The following is an 18,823-nucleotide window of genomic DNA, read 5'->3' on the forward strand; positions in this document are numbered from 1 at the left end:
AAATTTTTGTCCGGGTCAATTTGTGGGAAATATTATTATTTTAATATGTTGTGTGTGTAATATATATACATATATATATATATATATATATTTGTGTGTGTGTGATGGGCTACAACACCATTAGACCATGAGTAGTCATAAAGCCCAACTACCAGGCATTATGCGCCACGTGGCGCTCAGTCAGAGTTATGATTTTTTACAAAAACATGGTGTAGTTATAAAGCCTCACCCCCAGGCGTTATCCGCCACGTGGCACCCGGTCACTATTAATTATTTTTGTTTTTTTATATAATAATTCATTTAAGTAATAATTGAATACAAAATTGTATATGTATCTTTCTTTTTAACCCACCCACCCTAAAACCAAAAAAAAATTCTGCCATTTTTACACCTTCATCCTCAACCTCTCACCTGGAAATCTAGATCATTTTCCTTGCCAATCTCTGCAATTCTGACCAAAGTCAAAGACCCCCAATCGTTTGATTTCAATTCGTACAAGTCGTACATGTTGGAGCCATTCCGGTGAGAGATCCGGTCAAAATTCATGAATCTATGTTGGAGAAAGCTAATTTGGTGAATCAGGCCTTGAAAAGTGAGACACTTCTCGCGTTTTATACAAAACGCCGGAAAAAGAAAAACCCCAAAACGCCGGAGGGGGCGGTGTGCCCCCGGCGTTATAGGGCAAAACGCCAGGAAAACGTCCCGACTACGCTTGGTCTTATATCCTTAAAACAAAAACTTATTTTTTGCTGGACGTCAAATGACGCAAGTCGTTAATTTTGAAGCACCTCCACTACACATAACCTAAGAGTTTTTCTTTCATTAATAGACTATTCCACTAAAATAAAATAAACTGGAATTTAATCCTATACCCATATTTATTTCTTAGTTGTCATCAATATTTTTTTTATCATGCAAAGTAACTACCAACAAATATATTAAAGCTAATATTTTGAATCTCATACTAATAATTCAGAGATATTTCAGCCACCAATCAAAGATTATATACATATGTATATGTATGTACATATCAATAGATCTATAGATACCATAGTCAAATGGTTCATATTTATTTGGAAAATGATAAGCAGTAAACATCAATATTTTTCATGGTCCCCTTGATTAAGAGGTGGGTTGGTTGAGGTTTTCTGTAGTAGCAACAGTGGAATCAGAAGTTAGTAGACCAGTAGTTATTAGTTAACATAAAATTCTTTTTTATTTTTTTATTTTTTCCTATCAAGTATCAACTACAACCATGATTTCAAGTTTTCAACTTATTTATAAAAAAAATGGAAAAGAAAAAGGAACTAAGTTTAACTTAAATCACTCAAATTTAATGGTTCTTTAACTCTTTATAATTTGGATTTAGTTATTACTTAGTGATTTTTTTTCATAATTATAATTTAACCAAACCACTTTAAGTTTTTAACCATTTAAAAAAAATTGATTGTTTTTATTAAAATAATAATTTTTTTAGAGCGACAATAACCTAGACGCACCCGACACAACCTTCCAAAAGAAGAACTAAAACACTACAAGGCCACATACATTCTCAATACAACCCATTCAATCTCGATCTATTCATAACCAAAAGACAACCGCTAACTTTTATCTCTTCCATCTAACTTACTAAATTTATCAGAATCGTTCTAAACACCAAAGCAGAGGCGCAATATAAGAAGGACCCAACAGTTATGGATGAGCAAATCCGATACCGGTGCCAAAATTTTGAGTTTCTGGATCGGTACGGTATAAATATTTTCCGCATTTTTACACTTAATACCGGTACCATTCCGGTATCGAACAAAATATTTCGGTACCGGTACCTAGAATTTGTGATTTTCGTGAACGGGATTTTTGATACCGGTACGACACCGATCTCATACCTACCAGTAGTGACCCCGGTCACTACCGTTTATTCGCTTAACAATGTAATTTTGCGATTTTATCTGAAAATTACAAATATTTAACACGATCACCTCCTAAGCATTGACTTTGTGACTTCACACATCGTTATAACTAAGTCAAAACTTCTCCATTATACCAAAACGTTCATGGACTTTAACAAACTCCAAACCAAAAACTTTGAAATACTTAAGTTACACAACCATTCCAACTAGAGGTGCACAAACCGGTTTAAAACTCAAAACCGGTTCAGGTTAAAACCATTTCGGTTTGGTCAACAAAAGTCAAAACCGGTTTATGATCGGTTTCGGTTCGGGTTGAAACCAATTTCTTACCATGTTACAATCGGTTTCGGTTCGGGTTTTGACCGGTTTTGATTTGGTTAACCGGTTTGAAACCGGTTTTTGTGGAGAAAATTATAAACCAGTTCCGAATCTGTAGTTTCAATCGGTTCCAAACCGGTTTCTACATAATCGGTTTTAACCGATTCGGTTTCGATTCGATTTTCACATCGGTTCAATCATAAAAACGCGGGAACCTTATATACAAAATAGTTTCACCTAAAAATAAAAAAAAACAATAAATGCAAGTTGTTGAACCTTGAAAAAAATATTAAAAATAGAAATTCAAGTCACATTAATTATTCTCGGTTAAAATTCAAACTCTTTTTTCAACTAAAAGACAAAAAACCCTTCTGTACCACACTCCAATCCACACAGCCTCGGACACAGGCTCGGAAGTCAAGACACAAATAATAATAATAATAATAATAATAATAATAATAATAATACTCTTTGCAACTAGAGAGTAGTAAAAAGAAGAGAGAGAAAACCAAACCTAACCACAAAACACACAACAACACTGTCAACGAAGAAAGAAAGAGAAGTATGCAATTAAAAACAATCATTAATATGTCACAGATCGAGAGGAAGAAGCGACGCGGACGTCCGGCGAACACAGATCGAGCTCACCGGACGTCTCACCTCACTCCTTCACCGCCGCCGTCACCGGACCGCCGGAGCACACGGCGGCGGAGGAACGTGAGGTATAACTTCGATATAGATGATTACGTTGACGACGTTAAGTTTTATGATAGTAGGAGAGAGAAGAAGCTGAGGATGCTGTTGTTTGATGACGACGTGCATCGGCGCGTGTCGTCGCACGCGCCGATGCAGTCGGTTTCTCCCTCGTCCTCATCGGAAAACTCTTTTTCGTCCGATGAGGACGAGGAGTACGGACGGAAGCGGATGAAGAAACGGAAGGTTTATCGGAAAGATGACGGAGTCGATGAGGTAGTTTGTTAATTCGATCTGGAAGTTAATTAAGTTAGTTTTGTTAGATGCTATTGTTGCACCATATTATTGTAGCATGATGCAACAATAGCAGCTAATGGATTGTTAGTTGTTAGCTGCTTTTGTTACATAATATACACAACATATTATGTGACAATAGCAGCTAACAATAGCAGCTAACAAATTAGTTAGTATATTATGTAACAATAGCAGCTAACAACTAACTAATTTGTTAGCTGCTATTGTCACAGTATATGTTGTGTATATTATGTAACAATAACAGCTAACAACTTAATAAGTGAATTTAGTGACCAAGTGAAGTAATTTGTGGAGTGTAACGGAAAGTCAACTAAATGTCATAACTAACTCCAACACAATATCTCTCTCACGCAGAATCTAAAATATATTCTCTCTCTGCCACTCTATATTATATTCTCTCTCTTGTTTACGTGTGACACACTCTGCTTACTTATTTGTGTAGGTCTCTTTATGTTTTGTGTAATTTGTAATTATGTGTTTGAATACTTTTGTGGTAGTGTTGTTCTTTACCTTTTTACCTTGCTTTTTGCGGTATAGTTGTTTGGTTGTTTTAATGTGTTACATTTCGACAGATTAGAACGCGAAAATTGGATGAAGAGGAAGAAGAAAATGAAGAAGAGGAGGAGGAAGAAGAAGCGGGCGGGTTGGATTTTGATTGCGGTTAGTTAAAAATGGTTATGCTAATGCTTCTGGTTCTGGTTGTGGTTCTACATTTACTCTAATTTGTTGATTGGGATATTAATTAGGGACGGCTTCGGATCATCCGAAGAGAGTGCCTATGCCGGACAAAAAGACTCTCGAGTTGATTCTCGATAAACTTCAAAAGTGAGTTAATTGGTTTAATATTATTATTTGGAGTTAATGACTTATGCTAATGTTGATGTGGATTAATTATGACAGAAAAGATATTTACGGAGTGTATGCCGCGCCAGTTGATCCCGACGAGGTAGCTTTGACTTACTTAGTATCGTTTTCTTGATATTTTGATTTTGAATTTATAATCATATATTTGGCAATTTGTTGTTTACTCTTAGCTTCCGGACTATCATGATGTGATCAAGCATCCGATGGACTTCGCGACTGTGAGGAAGAAGCTAGCAAAAGGATTGTATTTATCTTTGAAAGAATTTGAGGTTAGTACTTAATGCTGCATATGATTATGTTCGATGACTATTATCTTCTTCGGTAATGTCATAATATATGTTTAATGGTGTATCTTGAATGCAGAGTGATGTGTTTCTGATTTGCTCAAATGCAATGCAATATAATGCACCGGATACCGTTTATTATAAACAGGTATTAACTTTGGATGTTTAAAATTTAATTATTTAATTATTTTTATGTGTATTTTAGCAAATGTTATTCGGTTTATTGATCTCACCGCTCTAATAATTTGGTAAGGCAAGCTCTATTCAAGAACTGGCGAAACTAAAGTTCCAGAGATTACGGGCTAATACCGATCAGTCTGAAAAAGAACTCAAATCCGAACACAATACGACACCAAGTTTTTCAATGCCTAAGAAACAGTTGAAGAAGTCAATGGCCCGGACTACTACACCGGACCCGGAACCAGTTGGGACTGAAACCTTTTCTGATGCAACCGTTCGGACAGGGGAATTTCCAAATGGTTCGTCTGCTCAGACACCGGCCCGACAAATTAGTGGTGAAGTCTTGATTGCTGAGAATTCGTCATTAGGTGATAATAATGATAATAATCTTGATAAAGATCAAGAACTACTACCAGGTACCCGTTTTTACTTTAATTTTTGTCATGTTTTTAAAGATTGTTTGCATTAGATTCGAGAGTTATGTTTTGCATGCTAAAGCTTCACTTTTAATCTTCAAAACCTCTTCAAGTCTTACTTTCATTATAGAAACTAAGCAGTTAATGCGGAAAAATATCGGATATCGGTCAAGGACGGATATTTGAGATATTGGTTATCGCGATGGGATATTGGTAATTTTAATATCATGTAAAATTCATATATATATATAGCAATTTAACTCTAATAATTCAGTATAATCTCCTAGCATGAACAAATTAACCTTTTGCAACTTGCAAAACACTAACAATTGTAGCAAGTAGAAACTGGTCAAGACTTAAAACACTAACATTGAACACTAAAAATTAATAATTAAGACTTAAAACAATTATATCGGGATATGTCAAATATTGGTCAATATCGTCGATATTATCGATACCGATATTTTTACTAATACTTTACCAAGGGACCGATAACCGATATGTCACCGATATCGACTGCATAGAAAAGAAATCAACTTTACGTGTTTTACCTCTTTTATTAACCAATTTGAAATTATACATTAAATAGATACCAACTTACATTATATTACTACTTATCTTAGCAATCAAGTTACATGATTTTAGCAGCAAATGACATTTTCATCGGAGCGTCTTATTTGTTATGTAGTGTTTATGTACATGTATAATAGATTAATAGTTACTTTCCAAATATTGTTTAAAAATGTATCATTTCTTAAACTAATGTTTTTTATATTCAAATAATTTAGTTCGTTTCTGTTATGCGCTTATGTTAAAGCTGTTATTTGAAGTCCTCATTCGTAAAGCTATATTCATTATGCCTACATATATTTATACTAAACTGTTCTTTTTCAGAGAAAGTATGCACGTCTAAACTTGGAAGGAAACCATCTGTACTTGATGAAAACCGACGGGCAACATACAGCATACCTCTTGAACCAGTAGCCGAGTTGGACTCTGTTCTTTCAACATTCGATGGTGAAAGCAAGCAGTTCATTCCTGTAAGTCGAAATAGTAATATTAATCTATGTGTCATCCACATCTGCAAAGTAATGCCTATGTGGAGTCTATGTAGGTAGAGCTTCTCCAATGGGGTGATGTGGCACGTGTTTGAATTTACAAACACTTCTTACAAAGTTTGTAAACACAAACAACTACAAACACTTGAGATGGGCCCCATTCATATTAGTTTTATATTTAACAAAGTATACATTAAGTAGTTATTAATTTTTTTCATTAAGAAAAGAAAAAAAATGAAAGAAAGCCGAAGCATACGGCCTCTTGATTCACATTGGTTATTATTTAGGTTTAAGTATGCTTTTATTTTTGTTTATTATATTAGGTGTGTTTTTTTTAAATATTGCATGTTGTAAGTTTTATTTTAATGTGTGTGTGTGCGCGCTTTAGTAACATTTTTTATGTTTTTTTAATTATTTAATACGTACAAAATATAAAATAATTAATTATAAAAGATATAGATTAAATAAAGGGAATAGTAAGTGATGAGGTGGCGGTTTGAAACGGGTAATAACCACTGGAGGAGAATTAAAGGTTTTCGTAAGTTGGTTTAAAATCTGATTTGGCATGCTGAGTTGGCGGTTTGTAACAAAAACAACATTTACCTATGTGGCACCCGAACATTATCTTATTATACAACTCGTTATATTATAACTGATTAATTGACTCTTGTTATTCAATCTTTGGAAATCAGGTTGGGCTCCATGTAGATCATTCCTATGCTCGAAGCTTGGCCTGTTTTGCTGCAACTCTCGGGCCCGTTGCTTGGAAAATCGCATCTCACACAATCGAGCAAGCTTTACCTGAAGGTGTCAAATTTGGGCCCGGTTGGGTCGGTGAATACGAACCACTTCCAACTCCTGTACTACTTCCCGAAAACTGCACCTTAAAAGAACCAAATTTTCTTGCACATTTCAAGATTCCTTCTGATGTTAAAAACATCCAAAAGGCTTCACAAACACCTAAAATCCATGTGGACGTTAAAGAGGTAAATGACCGTTTTAACCCTGCAGTTCTTGTAAAGCAAGAATCTCCTAGACAACGCCGCAAAGATCCGAGCCCGAACCCGAACCTGAGCCCAAGAACTTCTTTCTTTCCTGGTTCTCATCTTATGCATCAGAACTCACTATCCAGGAACTTTACAAGGCCCGAAAACACGGGCCCACCACGAGTCGAACAGGCCCGAGTTGAACAGGCCCGAGTTGAACAGGCCCGAGCGGAACTTAATCATCCACCTCCGTTACATGTAACTTCTGCTGCTGATTTTGTTTCAAAAAGACCGGTTTCTAATGCTTCCGATGCTCCATCAAAACCTGTTTCTAGAAACGGAAAGCTTGCGTCTTTGGGCTCTTTTAAGAATCCGGGCAGTAACAATGACAGATTTGCCCCTGGGATACCGAGTCAACAAGTTGGTCTGGATTGTAACAGAATCGTTAAGATGGAAAATAATAGTAATAATAATATTATGTCCCCTAGGCGGGACCTGCAAGGCCTTAGTAAAGACTCTTTTAAGAATCCGGGCAGTAAAAATGACAGATTTGCCCCTGCGTTACCAAGTAAACCAGTTGGTCTGGATTGTAACAGAATGGTTGTGATGGATAATAATAATAATAATAATAATAATAATAATAATAATATGACTCGGGGCCTGCAAGGCCTTAGCGACCCGGTTCAAATGATGAAAATGTTAGCCCAAGAAAGTCAACAACAACAACAAAATAATACAAACAGTTTTGGTTTCGGGTCAAAACGAGACGATTCAAACAATGTCGCTTTAACGGCTGCTCAGGCATGGATGTCATTAGGCGGTGCAGGAGGCTTCATTAAACCGCCGTTACTGGAAAACCGAAACCCCCACCGCAAGCAACAAATATCAGCTGATTCTTTATACAACCCGACCCGTGACCGCCAGCAGCCTCAAGTAACACGTTTCCGTGGCGAGTTCAACTCATTCCAACAACCGGTCAACGAATATCAACTTCAAAACAAACACGTCGGGTTTCCTCAAATGGTAGCAACCGTCGATCTTTCACGGTTTCAAGTGCAGTCCGGTTGGAGGGGGGTCCCACCTCAAATGCAACAACAACCAAGACCAAGACAAGAATCCCGACCCCCGGATCTTAACATCGGGTACCAGTCTCTCGGGTCACCCGTGAGAAAATCTACCGGTATGTTGGTTGATTCTCAACAGCCTGATTTAGCTTTGCAGCTGTAAAAGTTAAAAACTCAAGGTACATGATTTGTAGCCCCTATGTTTTGATTTTGAGGTTATTATGGGGTGGAAAACGATAACCGGGGGCGTGTAGAAAAAGTGTAATGGGTAAGGTTCATGAACCTGGTCGGGTTGGGTCGGGTCGGTGTGACAATCGTCAATTTCAGGTTAACTCCGTTAACTCAACCCCGTCAATTCAAACTTAAGATCACTGAATCTATAACGCACACCTCATTACATTTAAACTAGGGTTTAAATGACGCTTAACACTTACTACATGTGTAGTCTTTCGGGAATTGCACCGAAACGCGAACGAGTTGACGCAAACGATTGGTGAATAAACGAAAAACGTCAAAACAGTAATTATGTGATAATTGTGTGTTAGACTTATGTGTTGTGTGATAACATCGTTATAAACACTAACTCAAGATGTAAACAAGTTAGTTAAGCAAGATAAGTAATACTTAGAAGTGGAGGGGCCAAAGTGTAACATGGTATTTTTATAAATATTAATAATAAACCCTAACTTATTATTATTATTCCCCACACAATCCCGATCGGAAACCCACCCCCCCTTGGCTCCTTGGCTGCCGTCACCTATATACACATACATACACTCAATCTCAAGCTCTTGATTGAAGATTAAGGTGCTAGGAAGGTATAATCGACTATCCTATGCATCCTCTATACTTGATTTTGATGTTTAATGGGTTAATTGAAAACCCTAAAAGCCGATTTTATGTGTGTATGTAATTAATATAATTGTTGTTGATTTGATGATGATTTGAGAACTAGATTGGATATTGTTACATGTTAATTGCTTGTGTCTTTGATTTGAGTTCAAACAAAAACCCTAATCATGTATGTAATGTGTAATTGATGTGCATGGATAGTGATTATGGAGTCTAGAGTGTTATATGAATGTATGATGATCCATAGATAGTTAATATGTTGAGTTTGGATGCAAACAGTTTCTGGACAGATTGTGTTATTGATGTTTAATTGACTGTAACGAAGTGTAAATGTGAGAATTGGTTGAGATTATTGATAAAAGTAAAGGTTAACTTTTATGATTTTATAAAAACGTTGTGCAAAGCTGAGCTGTTAGACCTGCTGTTAGGTTGTTTTGTAAATGTTATATCTCATGAACTACGAGACCAATTGGGTTGGTTCCACTTCTGGAAGTTGGCTTATTGAGTTAGGAACCTAACCCAAGTGGTCTTGCATTTATTGGATTTCTCGTTTAACGGGAATTTCAAATAACATTCTGTTGCGCATGAATTTGACTGTTATGAGTTTGCTGTAATGATTTGTTGATTGTGAGAAACCTATGTGGAATAAAAATATAATAAAATATGTTCTGGAAACCTAAGACATATATGCTTTTGTGATGATTTTTGGTAAATTAATTGTGATGCTATGATCGGTGAAATAGACTAGTTTTTCAGGTAGAATTCTGTCTCGGTGAAACTAGCTGCTGAATTTTGTGAAAATGCATGAAACATGATACTTGCTATATAATTGTTATGTTTTGACCAAATTGCCCTTGCGGGGAATAATTGCTAATTGATTGTCATGATTTGACCAAATTGCCCTCATGGGGAATAACGGATAGTTAATTGTTATGTGTTGACCAAATTGCCCTTACGTGGAGTAAATTGCTAGTGATGTACTTTATGAATACATGACATGTATATAATTGCTTACACATGTAACGTATCACAAATACATTGGTTAGAGTCACACGATTCACAAACGAAACACGAAACATGTTATGTGCATAGGTATTATGTGCCGGGTCTAGAGACTTGATAATATTCCGACACTTAGAAGAATCTCTTTATTGTTTTAGAACGCTAGAGAGAGTTTTTCTGTGACGCGCATCTTGGTGAATTATTTTGGGAATACTTCGCAAACAGTGAGTTTCACTTTCCCCTTTTAAACTTTTTAAACGCTTTTCACTTGGAGGAGATAACATACTCCGAAACGCATTTAAGATTTTGTTAATATAGATTATATATCACTTGTAAAGACTAAGTGACAAACGCAATAACTAAAGTCCTTCATTCACATCGAACCGTTTAATATTGGATAATAGCGAGTCATTGTTGAGTAGTACTACTGGGTTTGACAAACCCCACCCAACGCTAAACTCGACTGGAGGTCAAGTGGGTGTAATCTTGGCTAAACACATACCATGGTCTGGATGACCTGGTGGCAAGGCAAATGATAAACAGTCAGCTTCGGTGTTGAACACTTAGTGATACTTGTTTTATAGGCTAGCTACCTATAGATATATAATTGACATAACACTATCTGTAACGCAAAACGCTGTAACGCAAAACGCTGAACGCAAACGCTAAACGCTTTATTTTTATATAAACTTGTGAACTCACCAACCTTGTGTTGACACTTTTAGTATGTTATTCTCAGGTAGCCGAGGCGGGCGCGCGGTTTAGGAACATGCATTGCTTGAAACACTTTTAATTATGCAAAACTTATTTTAAACTATTATCAATGGGTTTTAAGTCGTCCTGCGTGACGTAACATTGTTTGCTATGGTTTTACGCTTCCGCATTTAATTACTCGTAAATGTTTTCATGGTTTTGAAACTTTGTTTTATGGTTTGATTATAACTAATGATTCCGATCCTGTTAGTTCACTCTCTGACGGTAAAACTCCGTTAGTGGATCTTGACGTTGTGACAGTCGGGGCGCTGGGTTGAGCGAGTGAGTTCGTGTTGTGGTTCGTTGTTTTATTATGTACAGAAAATGAAAATCTTGGTAGTGTTGGTTTATGAGATAGATGAAATTATATTTCTGCTATAGTTAAATATATATATCTTGGTTAATCTTTGATATATGTATAAGTTTTTAAAGCGAGTCGTGTGTTTATGTTTGACGTTTTTACGACTCGCCTGTTAATGGACCGTCGAATAGACTGGTTCTGGTTGTTTATTCATATTTATAAATTATAGACAGATTTACAAATTTTGTCTTTTAAGCATATGCAATTTATGGATTATGTTCTTTAAAAGGTTTATTTGCAGACGGTGTCCTTTACATGTCATGTGTATGATTTTCGTCCTTTTGACAAACTGACATGTGAGGGCATTTAAGTTTTTTTATGCATACTATTTAAGTATTTATAATTAAAAAAACAAATTAAATATATTATTAGAAAAAGAAACTAAATAAAATATAACAAAATCCCCGTTAAGTCTTGGTATGTTTGAATTTAACTGAGTTTTTGGATGACAGTTAGTGTAAAAGACAGACAAAAGGCGAATGTATTTTGTCATATAAAGGACGCCGCCTACAAATTAAATTTTTAAAAGATCTGATTCATAAATCGCATATATTTAAAGGACAAAATTTGTAATTCTGTCTAAATTATGAACATAATTTAGTTTAATATTAGATTTTAAACCTAAACACGCCTATATTACCAAAAGGAACATGCTAAATTGATTTGAGTCGCCTAATCCGAAGAGCCGATTTGACCATTTTGAGGTCCATACATGTAACGATTTGTTTTTTAATTATATGACATAACGAGACGGTCCCTTAATGTTCTTGGTTCGCTTAGACAAAAGGGTATTCAATGTCATTTTAAAAACTGGTGTTTTGATTCGTATACCATGTTATATTGTTAATGTTGCTGGTTCTTTGATTCCTATACTCGTCTCGTAAAGAACTAGTAACGAATTTTTGACGTAATTAAGAGTTGACGGACCTACTCTTAAGGTAGAGGGGGTCCCCCATCTCATGTGAATTTTTTTTTTCGGTGCTATTATTGTGATAAAATCCGACCAACCTCTGTTAAATTTTGACTTTTGACCCTGTAGAATTTTGATAACGATCCTATGAAAGAGACCAACCATAATAAAAAAAATGATGATTTTTATAATTATTAATTATAATTATATAAATGTAATATAAACAACAAATCAATTAAATTTGAATTTAATACTCAATTTTTTAGCCCAATATCCAACCAATCGATCTTTATTCAATTTTTAATCCAATACATGATTAAAATGTGAATTTAATGCCCATTTTAAACGATAATTTGTTTCATTGTGAATGACTTGCTTAAGATGTTAAACTCGATAATGTTATGATTGAGCTTCAAAAAGTAAAAACCCATGGAGAAAAAATTTTAGATGCATTGTAATTTAGTTATGCATTTTTACTGACGTTCACACATTCTTTAGATATATGATATTTTGTTTGATTATTTTTTTAATACAATCCGATTGCCGACTAGAACAGCCAAACCGGACCGAAAAAAAAATTATTGCTTATTTGACTATCCAAATAGCCGAACCGGACCGGAAGAAACTTACATACTAAGTCAATTAATTAAAGATGAACGATTAGATAAGCAACAGACAAACACGATAATCCCCAGTGTGATTTCACGCATACAAAGACTATTAATTCGTAAAATACTAAGAAACCGTTCACAGTGAAACCGAAAAAAGCAGGACATGATTTCGAAGGAAGAATGTACACATTCCATGTCATCTTATAGCCATATTTACATTAACAGATTCTTCATGTCTTCCAAACATCATACCCTCAGACCAATCCGAATGTGTTCTCGCCACTGTATGTCATGTAAAGAAAACCATCTTCATCTTTGTTTTCCTCGTAGATTGCAGACATCATCGCAGCTAACAATCACATCGAATAAATAAGTATGAGTTTTGTAAATTACAATGAAATTTCGATTAAAAAATACAAGGTGCATTCATGTCGACTGTTATGGGTCGGAGACTCACAGTCACAAGTCTAGAATCCTAGTTTTTTTTTACCACAAACGAGAATATGAAGCAGGGAAACAAACAAGATATAAGTGTGGGGTGTTTGATCCGAAATGATGAAAGTTAACATTGGATCATACAAAATGGAGGACAGGTAACGATTACTATGCACTAATGACAAAACTAAACACAGTTGTGAGCACAAATGGATCGACAAAAACTATGTTGTTTTGAGTTTTTGTCGACCAAAATTTGTATCAACATGTCTTGTTGACATTCCATAAGTGCTTACGAATGTGTTCCGATTTCGTATTCAGCATATAGCAGTCATGTTGCATCCTCAAATTTGTAATTTGTAAATCTCAATACTAACTTGCACTTTTCGAGAACAAACAGACACGCGCTTATACCTTGTTTGTCTTCCTCTTCCGGCCCCATATTCATGTTTGTAGTCAAGAAATCAAGATTCTTGACTTGCAATGTGTAGATATCAACAATAAGCCATAGTTCTTGTTGACATCTGATGTAGCCTCTACTCGATAACTAACACGACCTCCGACCTGAACCATTTCAACTTGCCCAGTTTGCAACGAGTAACTATTGCACTAAAGATTGTGTACTAACCAGTAGGTGGGAGAATGTTCTTGACAAAGATAAAGATAGCCTTCTCAGCACTGAGCTTAATCCTCTTTCTAACCACATATACAAATTGTCCAACAGAAAGATCAGCAGGTACCAGATATCTGCATCCATCATTTATTAAAAAAATATATTATAACTTAAAAACAACATATGATATCGGTGAAAAGCACGTAACAATTAAATCAATATCATAAACAACAAAACAGTGACAAACTTTTTCTTGTCTATGTCAGGTATGTCACTTCGTTCAGCCTTCTCCACAATAACCTGTAAAGCAGAACAAGAGTGAAAAAACAATACAAATCTATACATGTAAGCATATAAATAAAAACACAGAATCAAATTTATTACCGGAATTCTGTCGGGATATTTCTCCCTGATACGAGCAGCTTCAGCTTGGCGCCTTTCTGAAAACAAATTCACATATATATAAGATACGATGTGTCACATATTTCCGATTGTATAATGAATCATACCATAGTAATAATAAGTTATTTCTTATGCAATTAAATCAAGCAAAACATTAGATCATTAAGAGTGTTTGGGATTACTTATTAAACGGTTTATCTTCTTGTTCCTTTTTTAAATAAGTAGCTTACAGTAACCAACTTCAAACTGCTTACTTAACTCACAAATCACACATGATAAACAGTTTGGATAACCAATCCCAAACAGCCAAACATCCTCAATAACACGATATCAAACATAAAAAGCAGATAAGCAATCTCAAACTTGGTTTCAAAAATCCAAAAAACACACAAAAACGAGAGTCTAAAACCGAAGCGCAAAGCATGCTATATCCACCATTTAGCTATAAATTAGCATCACATAGAACTTAGTATACATATTACTTACATATACAACCTAAAAAGCACGTGGTGCAACATTTTAAAGCATAATATGATCCGTGTAAAAAAATGTGGGCCTCAAAGCGCATTTTATGTCACAAAAGCGCACCTCACCCGTGCTTTTTGGACTTTTGTTGCCGTGTTTAGACAAAAACACCAAGGCCATTACCTTGTGTCTCTTTTAAAAAACAAGATCTCAAAAACGTCTAATATTGCAGATTAAGTACACAAAATTAAAGAGCATTATTTCCTAAGCCGCATACCTTCACATAACTCAATATTAATAGTTACAAATATGATAAAAAGACATATATGGCCTTCATTTACATAAACCCTAAATAACCTAACAATCAAAAGTTATCATGAAAACCTATAAAATCAACTAATCAAAAGTTATGATTTCGAACGCTCTGAATTACGATAGCTTAAAACACACAATAACAATCTCGGTTAAGAGAATGTTCAAGTTTCGGATTTCAGATAAAGTACACAAAATGAAAAACATTATTTTCTAAGCTGCATAACTTTACATGACTTAATATTACAGGTTACAAACATATTTAAAGAACAGATAGACATTCATGTACGTAAACCCTAAGTTAATAATCAAAATCCACCATAAAAATCTATAGTTAACAGAACAATAATCAAGGCAATCAACTAACCATAAATCATAACATGATTTAATCATCTTTAAATTACGATAACCTGAAACACATAATAACGAATGTGGATCTAGATTATAACTAAATCCGACTTGAACGAGCTTTCCGAGTTCGACCGATTCCAAATAATGTTGGCCGAGTTGAAGAAACTCACCTCGGTACCCTAACGAGCACCTGAGTACTCGCCGACCTAGACCGGTTCTTACAACAGTTAAAAGCATTATTTCCTTAAGCTGTATAACTTCATATGTTTCAATATTACAGGCTACAAACATATTTAAAAAGACAAATATGGCCTACATATATTAACAAAACTAAAACTGAAGTAATTAACTAATCATAAATCATAATCATCACATTAGAATTAAATTCACCGCCTAGATCTTATTCATCTAATAATAATAATAATAATAATAACATGATTAAAAATATCTAAATTAGGTTATAACTTAAAACACACAGATACGATCTCAGATTCAAATAATAATAATAATAATAATAATAATAATAATAATAATAATAATACCGAGAGGATGTTCGAGTTTGAATGAGCTTTTGGCCATGGCGATCGATCGACAAAACAACTGCAAAAAAAATAAAAATCAATAATAATAATAATCAATAAGCACAGATCAGATCAAGGATTTGATTAATTAAATTACATTAAATCGTATAAATCAACTGGAATTGCAAATGAAACTTAAATAATAAATTGAAAGAAAATCGTACCGAAGGAGAAGATATTTGTTTGTTTGTTTGTGGATTAGGGCAACAGCGTATAGAAAAGAGGAAACTGGGTTATAGTGATACGCTACCGTTTTGATAATAATAATAATAATAATATCTTCGTCTCTATGGGCCTTTTTTTCTGGCCCATTATATATCCATTAATACGGTAATACCCGTTCTAGACTCGACCCAAAACTGGTTTCTACTATTACCTGACCCGTATGTATGACATGGTATTGGGTTTCTTCTTGTACGTGTACCCAAAATCGAATCTGCTGAAACTGGTTTCGCCTTTACCCGGTCAAAACTCGACCCCATTCTACCTGAAACAAGAAAGATCTGGTCAAAAGCTGGCCAAGTACCCGACTATACCCGAAACCGGTTCCTATCCGACCCAGTTTTAACTTTTGTTGACCATACCCGGAACTGGTTCCTACCCGGTTCAACTCCCGAATAACACCCGGTTTTGCACCTTTAAATAATATAAACTAAGTAACCAAACGCAAATTCAGTAAGTATCGATTAAGTTTATTATAGTACACATGGTAAGTAAAAAAAATTGAATATGTAAAAGGCTAAATTAGTATTGGCACACGTACGACTTATTTATGATCGAAGCGATACGAATTTGGTCAGTATTAGTTAGGTAAAGTGTCACTAAATATGAAAAATAAAATAGTGAATGCTCGGAGTGGTAGAGACATTCGTATAGGTTTTGATACGAGCAAAAATAACGTATTTAAATTAGTGTTTATTTAGCTGGTAAAATACGGGCGTCGCAGAGGTGAGTTGGCATGAATTTGGTTGGTATCGATAGGTACATTACGGTACTAGAACTAGACAAAAAAAAATAATTTCGTCATATTTACATATATAAGTAAAAAAGAAAAAAAACAGACGTTGCACTGTCGCGGTGGCTAGTCAACACGAACTTGAATCGGTATTATATTGTATTGAGCATCTATACATATACTTATTTTTTCGTCATATTTGCCATAATCAGGCCCTCTAAGAGACTCTCGTTGTGACTTCATTATATTGTATTGAGCATCTATACATATACTTTTCTTTCGGTAGTTAGTTACTTTTGGAAAATCGTTTGGTCCATCATGTTTCAGACACTTCATAGTCATATCATTATCACCAATCCTTATCGATTACGCATCATAATTGAAGCATTACCAATTATGACCTAGACAATCTCTTTGCCTCTTTGGCATGATTGCTAAATATAGTAAACAAATTATCGTCTAGACTTCGTGTTCATATATTCGTCTTTTCGGAGCGAAGAGGAACGTTATATAATAGTAATTTCATATTCGAGTTTTGACTAGTTATTCTTCACCCTAAATTATCATTATAGCATCCAATTGCTTATTCTTCATAATAGAAGTTGAAGTGAAATAATAAGTTTTTTTTTTATAATGGTAGAACTTGTAGTTTCTTGCAATAATGATTTTATTTTTTAAATGTTATTATTTTAATTTAATATCCTACGATTGATTATAACAAGACTTCATATAATAAATTAATGTTGTCACCATTCGTCTCTTTCATGTTTGATCATAAGAAAACAAAGAAAACGACAAATGTCATTTTCTTATTCCCTTAATGGGCAAACACAATAATTACATCACATTACTTTATAGGTATTTTTATTATTAGGGGGGGAGGTAGACCTGTAAATGAACCGAACGTTCGGTAAATTGTTCGTGAACCGTTCGGTAGGAAGTTCGTTTATGTTCGTTTATTTAATAAACGATTGAACATGAACACAAAATTTGTGTTCGTTTCACTAAATGAACGAACATGAACACATGTTCCGTTCGTTCATTTATGTTCATGAACGTTCGTTTATGTATTAAGAGAAAATAATTAAATATTATCTGGATATGCCATCTGCTTAAAGGTTTTATATTTGTTAGTTTGTGTTCATTTATGTGTTTTCAGATATAAGTTTGCTTATGTTTGTTTATATTCATTCACATTAGTTCATATGTTTATTTATGTTCGTTTATCTTTGTTTAGTTATGTTTGTTTAGATTTTAAACAAACGAACACAAATGTCAAATTTTAAATAAACGCACATGAACATAAATATTTGTTCGATTAATTATAAAGTTAAATGAACGAACACGAATATGCCATTGTTCGTGTTCATTCGATTCATTTACGGGCTTTCAATATTCACATTGATGAATACATCAATCTTATTCTCTAGCCTCTACCGATTCTATTTGTGTTTGTTTGTGTTCGTGAACACATTAATTTTCTTAATGAACGAACACGAACATAAAATCTCGTTCGGTAAGTGTTCGTGAACCGTTCGTGAACACAATATTTTCTTAACGAACGAACATAAACAAGGCCTTGTTCGTGTTCGATCGATTCATTTACAGCCCTAGGGGAGGGGTGGTGGATGTGATGAAATTTTTCATCACACACTCCACCCAATCAAATGGTGTCACATCACCAACCCCAAATCCACATGTGATGGTTTTTTACTAGAGGTGGTGGTGTGTGATGAAATTTTTTTGTTTTTGTTTTGTTTTTTTTTTTGCAAGATTAAATGTTACAAAGATAAATAAATAAAAACCGACAAAAAATGGTTGATATAGGCCTCGTCACGTTTCCGCCAACTTAGCCGACTTTTATATCATTTTTATAATTCAAAAGTTCAAGGTTTAATTCGTAAATTATTCTAAATTTTGTTCAAAAGAAATGTGAAAGTTAAGGGGTTAAATGTGTAAATTGTATTTAAAACATAATAATAATACTAACAAAACGCAGCACTCCTTCTTCCCTGTTTTTTTTTCCGGTGACCCATCACTTCCGGCGACGGCTCCCCCCCAATGGTCATAACCACCCCCTCCCAACGGTCAAAAAAAACCCCAACGTTCACAATCTCGGTATCAACAACGTG

General features: G+C 34.7%; 2 protein-coding genes across 2 annotated transcripts; one reads left to right on the forward strand and one right to left on the reverse strand.

Annotated features, from left to right (window-relative positions):
* The first annotated feature begins 2,795 nt into the window (after positions 1-2,795).
* LOC143583926 (uncharacterized) lies at positions 2,796-11,181 on the forward strand. Its single transcript, XM_077066100.1, has 10 exons — positions 2,796-3,188; positions 3,809-3,896; positions 3,983-4,061; positions 4,137-4,182; positions 4,271-4,369; positions 4,464-4,532; positions 4,638-4,980; positions 5,875-6,020; positions 6,731-8,379; positions 10,983-11,181. Exons 1-9 carry the CDS (start codon positions 2,817-2,819, stop codon positions 8,249-8,251), a joined length of 2,763 nt encoding a protein of 920 aa, XP_076922215.1. The 5' UTR covers positions 2,796-2,816; the 3' UTR covers positions 8,252-8,379; positions 10,983-11,181.
* A 1,558-nt stretch (positions 11,182-12,739) lies between these two features.
* Positions 12,740-15,993, reverse strand: LOC143583927 (autophagy-related protein 8C-like). The gene is made up of 6 exons (XM_077066101.1): positions 15,901-15,993; positions 15,698-15,755; positions 14,010-14,065; positions 13,873-13,925; positions 13,641-13,759; positions 12,740-12,926 (listed from the first exon to the last, which is right to left on the reverse strand). The coding sequence occupies exons 2-6, from the start codon at positions 15,732-15,734 to the stop codon at positions 12,832-12,834; spliced, it is 360 nt and encodes a 119-aa protein (XP_076922216.1). The 5' UTR covers positions 15,735-15,755; positions 15,901-15,993; the 3' UTR covers positions 12,740-12,831.
* Between the last annotated feature and the right edge of the window lie 2,830 nt (positions 15,994-18,823).

Source organism: Bidens hawaiensis, unplaced genomic scaffold (genome assembly GCF_021521415.1).
Source record: "Bidens hawaiensis isolate Kalapana, Puna unplaced genomic scaffold, B.hawaiensis_p1.1 tig00032733_1, whole genome shotgun sequence".
NCBI classification, from domain to species: domain Eukaryota; kingdom Viridiplantae; phylum Streptophyta; class Magnoliopsida; order Asterales; family Asteraceae; genus Bidens; species Bidens hawaiensis.